Source organism: Hemibagrus wyckioides, linkage group LG22, assembly GCF_019097595.1.
Source record: "Hemibagrus wyckioides isolate EC202008001 linkage group LG22, SWU_Hwy_1.0, whole genome shotgun sequence".
NCBI classification, from domain to species: Eukaryota; Metazoa; Chordata; class Actinopteri; order Siluriformes; family Bagridae; genus Hemibagrus; species Hemibagrus wyckioides.
The window spans coordinates 19840739-19852054 of record NC_080731.1 but is presented as its reverse complement, the minus strand read 5'-3'; the positions used below and the strand labels follow the sequence as shown (position 1 = coordinate 19852054).

Sequence of the window (11316 nt, the reverse complement as noted above, 5' to 3'; positions counted from 1 at the left end):
CTAATGAAGTAATGAAGTCACTGAAATAATGAATACATTTTTATACTGTGTTTAAAAATGGGAGGAAACAAACAATGACAAACCATTAACTGTGACTTGGACACTGAAAATGAGACAAATGTGAAAATTCATTAAAAAATCAAGAGATACTGTATGTTACCACATGCAGCAGAATATCCCCTATAGTACTACACAATATTCCTCTAAATAAACAAAAGCCATCCAGAGAAGGAGGAAATAAGGGAAAGATATTAGAGGCCCAACCACTAGGGGGAGCTCAATGCAGGAAGTGTTGCACTCACCAGACACCACAGTTAAAATAGTTCTTAGAAAGAAAATACTATTTATTATTTAACTGAATTTATGAGGAAGATCATGTAGACGACTCAGGTCTCTCCCACAATGTGTCTGTTGTGTCAGTGTATCAGTAGGAAGGAGAAATTAAGTGTATGTTTCAGTATCAGTTCTGAATTTACTAATTTACTATCAGCTTCTCTCTCTCTCTCTCTCTCTCTCTCTCTCATGCAAATGATCATACAGTAATCATGCTCATAATCAAAGCGAGGTAAATGATTTGAAGTGTTTTAAATTACACTTTATCACCTGAATAAGGTATAAGAGAGGTTTTTCCCCCTAAGATAAATGTGCTTTAGATAGAAATCTTGGAGGAATTTCAGTACTGTATAATCAGAAACCTCTTTGATTCTCTTTTTGGAAAGTTTTCCTCAATTTTATAATTGAGGAAAGTAAACTAAAATGCCAGAATCTTGTGAAATAGAGCTGTAGTCCTCTAGGTTCTGGATGTGGGACACATTCAGATCATATCTGTTCCAGATATGAAAAAAAAAAAAAAAAACATCACCACCACCAACAACAACAAAAAACTTTTTGTGTCTTGACCTTTTTGTGTGATTTACATGATGAACAGCATAAGAACAAGCAGGAGGTGTTTGTAAGATCTCTCAGAGCTCTGTATGTAAATAATATTTCTACATTCTACATGATATTGTACAGCTCCACATAATGGAGTTTATATTTTGTAAAAATCTAGCTACACTTTTCATTTAAAAAATGTCCCCCATGTCCCCAAGACCAGCAAGAGATCAGGAGCATAGACTCGAAAGCGCATTTATTACAATACAGTCTCCTGTACAATCCTATAGCCTTCTGTCTCTAATCATCCATTTCTCTCATTCTTATCATTGTGATCTCTGTGTTTTTTTTCTACTGCAGATCAATGTATTCTATTATTCTATTGTTTGGTAGAGCTGTTGATCTCATGGCAGGGTGTAGGGATAGTGGCTCACCTGCATGGTGGAGTCCTCCCCTCTCACTCCGTCTCCTTTAGGCACATAGTGCTCATGTTTCTGAATGAGACTATTCTAGACATCGCTTACAGAGAACAATATGAGGATAAATCATACATGCTGTATGGCAGTAATAGGAGTAAGAGGAGCTTCATGAGCACAGGAGGTCTAACAGTGTAAAAATATCACACAACATAGATGCAACAGACTTAAGAGAGAAACTAATGGAAAAAAAGAGAGAATGGTTAAACAAAAGAGTTTTTAACAAGTACAGAGGAGCCAATGTTTCTGAAGGCTCCACCTCTCAGCTTACAGGACTTAAAGGATCACCTTGGTGCCAGATCCCACAGCACACCTCCAGGGATCTAGTGGAGTCCATGCCTCTATAGGACAGGGCTGTTTTGGCAGAAAAACGGGAACCAACACAATATTATGCAGGTGGTCATAATGTTATGACTGATCAGTGTATGTGTTTGCATATATGAACAATGCCTTTTATACATCTGTAGATACATTTACGATACAGAAAAATTGAGAGAGAGAGAGAGAGAGAGAGAGAGAGAGAGAGAGAGAAAATGTCCTGGAAACCAGAAAGAAAGTCAAAGTCATTAACACGAGATGAACACTTTATACCGGTTCAGATGTTTAAACCAGTTCAAAATGTTAATCAACTGAGTTAACTGAGATAAAAAAAAAACACCTCCATCCCTCCCCTCCCTCTCCATCAGAGGGTCAGTCTCTAACCCAAGTCTCTAAAGCTCATGATTTTGAAGACCCAAAACTCCCAGGTTTTTTGAGCTTGTGCTAAAATTTCACTTAAAAATATTAAAAATCTAAAACTTGTTATATTTTTTTTTTACAGATGTTCAGAGCCTCTCAGTGTTACAGACTATATCTATGGTCTTTTGTTATAATTTTACAAACATAAATCGAGCTTCCACACACCATCATAAATACAAGCTACTTTGACACAACAGTTCTCTTTGAGGTTCTACATTTTTTTAGTAAACTTGCACATATTATATTCTCATTGGGGCCCGAGCTCCACTCAGGATGAGATCTTATGATCTGATTACTATAAAACTCAGAGACACAATGTGGAGGCTAGTGGCTCTAGAACACATCAGTGAGGAGTCTATTGCTCTCTGATAATTAGCCCTGGGACTTTTCTTGATAAAGCTGAGGCATTACACTGATTATCAGTGGGGTAAGACTGCAAGTGAAAGTTACCAGGTCAAAGCAGAAGCTCTCTGGGCTTCTGACTGGATGTTTCAGGCTAGAGGGGACAGAGGAGTCTCCACTTTCATTGTGCATTCTGTACATACTTATTTACTGACTGATCTCATAGGATTCCCTTATCTATTTAAAAAAACCTCTGATACTGATAAACAATACCAAATGACCAAACACGTATTTATTTATTTCACACATGTACTGGACTATAAACAGCTCTAAACATGAACAGACCGCTACACAACAAACCACAGGCTTTTGCTCAAACAAATGCAGCCTCTGTCCATCTCAGAGAAAGACATGCACAGTGGTTTTAGTATTTTCCATCCACAAAGCTGATGTTCATCTCTTTTCATTGCACCACCACAAACACCTCCTGCCTCTACTTGCTGCATTGAGACCACAAAAACAAGTTTTATTTTCCATAGCTAGTCTTAGATCACACACAGTGGTTTACTGAGGACCACACAAACAGATTTAAAACAATTACATGGACATCCTTCATATTGTTAGTATAAAAAATCTTAGACCCTCTATATTCTAATACTCCACATTTACTTTTTTCTTACCCCTTTGCTAAATTACACCTGTGGCAGTGTGACATGTTACCATGTACATCACTTATATACAACAAATAAGACATGCCACTCATGCATAAACTAGTCTTCACCAAAGCTACATGCTATTAACAATAACATCCCAGCACTTCAAAATGAGGAGTGCTGCTCAATTTTCTCAGAAGACCATATTTTTGGTTGAATGATTGAATTGACTTTGTATGAATTGTATGAATTGACCATGATTGAATGTACTGTAATAAAGCATGGTGAGCTAGTTAGCTAATTAAGAGCATTAATACAGAGAACAGGACACAAAAAGGGTTTATGATCACATCGCACATCTGTGACAAAATATCAGCAAAGTCCACATTTAAGTTGGTGGGATTTGGTGATCTCTCATTACAAGATACTGCTTGCATATTTATTTTCACTGTATATGTTTAACTGGGAAGTGACTTCACGTTTTGCTAGTAGAGTTTTGCTGTCTTTGTAAATTTATTTCACGTGGTTTTTCTTGGTTCTACCATTAAAAAGATCACCTCAGGAATTGGAAATAGACTTTACAGTATTGAGTGTTGAGGTGCATCACATCACCAGGAAGTGTGTTTATTTTAAACATCACCTACATAACAAATGAAACTCAGCATGGAGAAGATTTCTTACCTTTTTGTGTAATATTCTTAAGAACAGTGAAACTAAATCTGTGGTTACTGATTTGTGATGTGATCAGCAGTATTAGATTAATTGGTCATAAATCATTAGGCTTTAAAATGTTTGAATATGAGATTTTGATATGGTTTAATACACCATTAAGGATTTGTCTTTTCTGAGAGTCTATAAGCAGAGACAGTGTTCGTATCTGCTTTAATATACTGTGCTAGACCTGCATTTTCAGAATTAAATTGAATAGATATCAGAAACATTTCGTTAGTTCACTTATACATATTTACCTATTTATGGCTAGTACTGTAACTGGACAAAGACAAAAGTCAGACGATTTCAGACGGTTTTGAAAAAATTATTTTACTTTCTGAAAATGTGCTATAAAAGTCATACAGTTATGTTTATGCAAATATTTAGGAACAATATCCAGTATAGGAATCAGATTAATTTACCAGTTTTAGCGAAAAGACATTTTCAGCTCTACTCCCTGGGATGTTACACAATTCCCATTATAGTCTCCTTTATAACCTCCACAGGATCTGAGTGTTCTGAACATCGTTAGTGTACATCCACTCTGGAATTATTATAAACTCTTTATTTCAATTCAGCTGAACACAAACCCTGCATTACTGGGGAACATGCTGGTCTTCCTGAAAAAGAAGGTTTGCTGCATTCTATTCAAAACAACTGTAGACATGTTATATAGTGTTAATATCCTCACCACACCCCCTACACACAGATACATCATCATTTGGTTTGCTGAACACACAGTTTCCTCTTTCTGTCTCACCTCATACACAATGCTATCAGGCTCAGCAACAGCAATGGTTCAGTTTATGACTCTGTCTGTGTTCCTCTGCATCATTGGTAAGTGTTAATAACCTTATAAATCGATTTAATTAACAGACAAATATATTACAGAACTGAAAGATTTTGTCTGAATATACACCACAATAATACTTGCACAATAAAACTTTTAAAAAGCATTTAATTAACTGTTTGTTAATTTCCACTTTAAGTTAAAACCAAACGAGTTAAAATGTGTAATAATATTTCAGATTGTTCCAGTTTCTCAGTGTCTGAAGAATATAGAATTATATTCAGTTAATGTGTAACAGATGGAAAAGCAGTTATTTAGAAATGTATGAATCAGCACAAATCCTGAGTGTAATGCTTTCCTGGAATTATTTAATGTGAAAAATAATTTAGATGTTATACATTAGGAGAGTGTTTTCTGGGTTGCAGGTTTGCTCTCAGAGACTCTGAACTCTTTAAGTCTGGAGGCAGAAGTTGGAGATAACGTCACTATTTGGTGTCAACATGATCTGAAACGTTCAGATAATATCTTCTGGTTTAAACACACGAGTGATTCAGTTCCATTTCTTCTTGGGTGTAAAAGGTTTTTAACATCAGCTCCATCAGAGCCGTGTTACTTCTTTAGTGAGAGTGAGAGAATAGTGATGTCTGTTCATGGCAGTAAAACGTCTCTCACAATCACTGCAGTAAACGTCTCTGATACAGGACTCTATTACTGCAGCTTCATGCATCTGGACCAAGTTAGATTTAGCAACACGACCTATTTACAAATGAAAGGTAAATTTATAGAGTTAAGAGATTTTTAAATATAGAGTGATCTGACTGAGGATGTAAAATTAATGTTTCCTTTTTTCAGCAGGAAATAAAACACTGTCTACCTCAGACAGAGCAGAAGGTTTGTCATTTTTCTCTTCTAACAAATGACTTACCAGTACAGGCTTTTTATAAAAATCATGTTAATATGTTTATCAATGATTAACATTTCAAGGTTCAGTGTCTCTGGATCTGTCTTTCATACTGAATGTGGTGTTTGGTGCAGTGATTGTGTTTCTTCTCATCATACTGAAGCACAGAAAAACACACGCTGGTATATTTTTACTTTTTTAGTGTAACAAAAATATAAAATATACAATTTTATATTATATTATGTGTATTTGCATTGTTAAATGAATAAATGTATAATAAATACATTTATTGAAAACAACTAAACAAAACCTTTATAAAAAAACACTTTTCTGTGTTACTGTAGGTGATACCACTGACAGACATGATGATGAGGTAAATCTGAGAATACGTATTCAAAAACAATACATAGATACATTGGCACAGCATGTATAGGAGAATACTATGAATACTCATTGTAGATTATGAAGGCTGATCTTCTCTGGAGCAGAAATAAACCCTTACAGCTGTTCTGACATGTTCTCTGTGTTACTGCAGGATCAGGAGCCTGATTCAGTGAACTACGCTGCTCTGCAGTTCTCTAAGAAGAAAACAAAGACAGGAAGATTTAGTGAATTAATATATTCACATGTTGTATATTCTGCTATCAGATAATAATTTAGTAATGTTGTGATGACACGTTGACATAATGTCATATATACGTTATTATATATGTTACTGTTACTAAAGGCAACATCAGAACTTTCATAACAGAAAATAAACATAGCATTTAAAATAACTATATTATGGTAAATATGTAGATCTATGGTAGCTTTGCATTTATCAAAATTATGTACATCTTATTTGTCTTGTGTTATGTTACTGTTTATCAATCTGGTATTCACTGTAATAAAATATTTACCTTTAAAAAGAAACATTTGTTTTTGTTATTAAGAGTCTCGTGTAAAGACTTGGAATCATTAATCTTGCATAAAGAGGCAAAAAATTTGATGTCATGTATTAAAGTAAGCTTTCTTTTAAATCTAGTTAAACTAGGAAAAAATAATAGCTAAACAGCCCGTATTACACTACTGTTCAATAGCGTAGCTGTCTGGCTGCTAGCTTTCACACAGGAAAAATCATCTCAGCTGGTAGCTAATAACAAGTGATTCAACAAATATTATCTTGCTGAATGCACTAATAGTGGATACTTTAATAGTTTTCATTAGCCCTATTTTATATAAACACCCTTTTCTAATGTTAGAACCTAAGTTATTGGTATTTGTTGTTGGAAATGTTCAATATATAAAAAAGTAGTATCTAGAATTCAGGAGGAGGAGCAGAGTTCATGCAGCACTGAGCTTTGAGGGGTTTGTGGGGTAAAGTGTGATCAGCTTGTTGTAAATATAGCTGACGATCTCACCTGATTGTTTATCATGTCACACATCATTAAAAAGGCCCAACAACACCTCCACTTCCTCCATCAGATGATGTGAGCCAACCTAAAACACCAGCTCTGCTGCAACGGCTCAGTGGTGGAAAGCATTCTAACTCGCTGCATCATGATCTGGTATTAGAGCTCCACTGCTGCTGAATGCAAAGCCCTGCAAAGGGTGGAAAAAAGAACATCACTGCAGCTGCCCTCTGACCATACAGGAGGTTTTTAACAAGAGATATCTGAGGAAAGTCGTGAGCATTACCTTTTACCCCACCAGTTAAACTGGTCACAGCATCACTGACCAGAACATGTGTATGTTTGCATATATGCATTGAAATACAGTTACTATTTATTGCATATATCTTGTATTCATTGTCTTTGTGTCTGTCTTATGCCTGCCTTTTGTCTACTGTTTTTGCACTTCTCTCTTTGTCAAGAATCAGAAAAGTAATACTGAAGTATTAATTCTAACACACACACACACACACACACACATCTATACACACATGGAGCATGAATGTAAACTGTAAACTTGAACAAGGTGAAAGCCACAAGCTAATGTCAGTCTCTTTTCAGTGGTCTCCCCCCTGTTGGTACAGAGCAGAGGGCTGTTTATTCACACCTCAGAATTTGTACTGGACTTTTTCCAGCCTCCTCAGAACCATGTGAATAAATATATAAGCGTGCAGGAAACAATCACCATGTTGTTATTAATGGATACAGCATTAATTAGTGTTGTGAGTTGCATGTTTTTATTTTGAGGGGATAATTTTTTGGAGTGATGTTATTAAGTTTATCTCACTGCAGTAGTGTCCTGTAGGACGCAGTACATTATTACTTACATTTCATGCTGTTGACCAACCTTAAAACATCAGCAAAAACATTATTAAATAAACTGTTATACTAAATCTTTTAATTTTATGACAGATAATTTATTCAGAAATTGGGAAAAATTGAAGAAGGTAAACATTTAATAAATAGAATTTTTAAACAGCCCATGTGACAATTTGTACGTTTTTGTACAACTTCTTGAGAATACTGAAATATTTTATTTTTATTATACTGCTATTATTTTATTCTACTTTGATAATATGCCCTGATTTATCCTCTTATCTGTAATACTGGAGCATAGCCCTGTTGTCTCTAGCCTTACTAAACACACACACATTCAGTACTCTCTTAGGATCAGAGAACACACACACATTCAGTACTCTCGCAGGATCAGAGAACACACACACACATTCAGTACTCTCTCAGGATCAGAGAACACACACACACATTCAGTACTCTCTCAGGATCAGAGAACACACACACACATTCAGTACTCTCTCAGGATCAGAGAACACACACACATTCAGTACTCTCTCAGGATCAGAGAACACACACACACACATTCAGTACTCTCTCAGGATCAGAGAACACACACACACATTCAGTACTCTCTCAGGATTAGAGAACACACACACACACATTCAGCACTCTCTCAGGATCAGAGAACACACACACACATTCAGTACTCTCTCAGGATCAGAGAACACACACACACATTCAGTACTCTCTCAGGATCAGAGAACACACACACACATTCAGTACTCTCTCAGGATTAGAGAACACACATTCAGCACTCTCTCAGGATCAGAGAACACACACACACATTCAGTACTCTCTCAGGATCAGAGAACACACACACACATTCAGTACTCTCTCAGGATCAGAGAACACACATTCAGCACTCTCTCAGGATCAGAGAACACACACACACATTCAGTACTCTCTCAGGATCAGAGAACACACACACATTCAGTACTCTCTCAGGATCAGAGAACACACACACACATTCAGTACTCTCTCAGGATCAGAGAACACACACACATATTCAGTACTCTCTCAGGATCAGAGAACACACACACACATTCAGCACTCTCTCAGGATCAGAGAACACACATTCAGCACTCTCTCAGGATCAGAGAACACACACACATTCAGTACTCTCTCAGGTTCAGAGAACACACATTCAGCACTCTCTCAGGATCAGAGAACACACACACATTCAGTACTCTCTCAGGATCAGAGAACACACACATTCAGCACTCTCTCAGGATCAGAGAACACACACACATTCAGCACTCTCTCAGGATCAGAGAACACACACACATTCAGCACTCTCTCAGGATCAGAGAACACACACACACACATTCAGTACTCTCTCAGGATCAGAGAACACACACACACATTCAGTACTCTCTCAGGATCAGAGAACACACAGACACATTCAGTACTCTCTCAGGATCAGAGAACACACATTCAGCACTCTCTCAGGATCAGAGAACACACACACACATTCAGTACTCTCTCAGGATCAGAGAACACACATTCAGCACTCTCTCAGGATCAGAGAACACACACACACATTCAGTACTCTCTCAGGATCAGAGAACACACACACATTCAGCACTCTCTCAGGATCAGAGAACATACATTCAGCACTCTCTCAGGATCAGAGAACACACACACATTCAGTACTCTCTCAGGATCAGAGAACACACACACACATTCAGTACTCTCTCAGGATCAGAGAACACACACACACATTCAGTACTCTCTCAGGATCAGAGAACACACATTCAGCACTCTCTCAGGATCAGAGAACACACACATTCAGTACTCTCTCAGGATCAGAGAACACACACACATTCAGTACTCTCTCAGGATCAGAGAACACACACACATTCAGCACTCTCTCAGGATCAGAGAACACACACACATTCAGCACTCTCTCAGGATCAGAGAACACACACACATTCAGTACTCTCTCAGGATCAGAGAACACACACACATTCAGTACTCTCTCAGGATCAGAGAACACACACACACATTCAGCACTCTCTCAGGATCAGAGAACACACACACACACATTCAGCACTCTCTCAGGATCAGAGAACACACATTCAGCACTCTCTCAGGATCAGAGAACACACACACATTCAGTACTCTCTCAGGATCAGAGAACACACATTCAGCACTCTCTCAGGATCAGAGAACACACACACACATTCAGTACTCTCTCAGGATCAGAGAACACACATTCAGCACTCTCTCAGGATCAGAGAACACACACACACATTCAGTACTCTCTCAGGATCAGAGAACACACACACATTCAGCACTCTCTCAGGATCAGAGAACATACATTCAGCACTCTCTCAGGATCAGAGAACACACACACATTCAGTACTCTCTCAGGATCAGAGAACACACACACACATTCAGTACTCTCTCAGGATCAGAGAACACACACACACATTCAGTACTCTCTCAGGATTAGAGAACACACACACACATTCAGCACTCTCTCAGGATCAGAGAACACACACACACATTCAGTACTCTCTCAGGATCAGAGAACACACACACACATTCAGTACTCTCTCAGGATCAGAGAACACACACACACATTCAGTACTCTCTCAGGATCAGAGAACACACATTCAGCACTCTCTCAGGATCAGAGAACACACACATTCAGTACTCTCTCAGGATCAGAGAACACACACACATTCAGTACTCTCTCAGGATCAGAGAACACACACACATTCAGCACTCTCTCAGGATCAGAGAACACACACACATTCAGCACTCTCTCAGGATCAGAGAACACACACACATTCAGTACTCTCTCAGGATCAGAGATCACACACACATTCAGCACTCTCTCAGGATCAGAGAACACACACACATTCAGCACTCTCTCAGGATCAGAGAACACACACACATTCAGTACTCTCTCAGGATCAGAGAACACACACACATTCAGTACTCTCTCAGGATCAGAGAACACACACACATTCAGCACTCTCTCAGGATCAGAGAACACACACACATTCAGTACTCTCTCAGGATCAGAGAACACACACACATTCAGCACTCTCTCAGGATCAGAGAACACACACACATTCAGCACTCTCTCAGGATCAGAGAACACACACACATTCAGTACTCTCTCAGGATCAGAGATCACACACACATTCAGCACTCTCTCAGGATCAGAGAACACACACACATTCAGCACTCTCTCAGGATCAGAGAACACACACACATTCAGTACTCTCTCAGGATCAGAGAACACACACACATTCAGCACTCTCTCAGGATCAGAGAACACACACACACACACACATTCAGCACTCTCTCAGGATCAGAGAACACACATTCAGCACTCTCTCAGGATCAGAGAACACACACACATTCAGTACTCTCTCAGGATCAGAGAACACACATTCAGCACTCTCTCAGGATCAGAGAACACACACACATTCAGTACTCTCTCAGGATCAGAGAACACACATTCAGCACTCTCTCAGGATCAGAGAACACACACACATTCAGTACTCTCGCAGGATCAGAGAACACACACACA

The 11316-nt window shown here is 38.2% G+C and overlaps 1 protein-coding gene across 4 annotated transcripts; it reads left to right on the top strand.

The window, feature by feature from the left end:
• Positions 1 to 4401: 4401 nt before the first annotated feature.
• LOC131343459 (uncharacterized) lies at positions 4402 to 6630 on the top strand. 4 transcript variants are annotated; one of them, XM_058375170.1, is made up of 6 exons: positions 4402 to 4630; positions 5009 to 5356; positions 5439 to 5474; positions 5619 to 5666; positions 5829 to 5857; positions 6020 to 6630. In XM_058375170.1, the coding sequence occupies exons 1-6, from the start codon at positions 4402 to 4404 to the stop codon at positions 6134 to 6136; spliced, it is 807 nt and encodes a 268-aa protein (XP_058231153.1). In that variant the 3' UTR covers positions 6137 to 6630. The 4 variants fall into 4 exon arrangements, with proteins under 4 accessions (XP_058231153.1, XP_058231151.1, XP_058231152.1 ...); XM_058375168.1 differs by having other exon boundaries at positions 5568 to 5666; XM_058375169.1 differs by having other exon boundaries at positions 5436 to 5474.
• Positions 6631 to 11316: the final 4686 nt, after the last annotated feature.

Bases quoted from the DNA above. Each gene is read 5' to 3' on its own strand.
- LOC131343459 (XM_058375167.1), top strand. From the start codon at position 4,402: ATGCTGGTCTTCCTGAAAAAGAAGGTTTGCTGCATTCTATTCAAAACA. The intron at 5,357-5,435 runs GTAAATTTATAG...TCCTTTTTTCAG, and splicing joins GACCTATTTACAAATGAAAG to CAGGAAATAAAACACTGTCT. The intron at 5,475-5,567 runs GTTTGTCATTTT...TAACATTTCAAG, and splicing joins TACCTCAGACAGAGCAGAAG to GTTCAGTGTCTCTGGATCTG.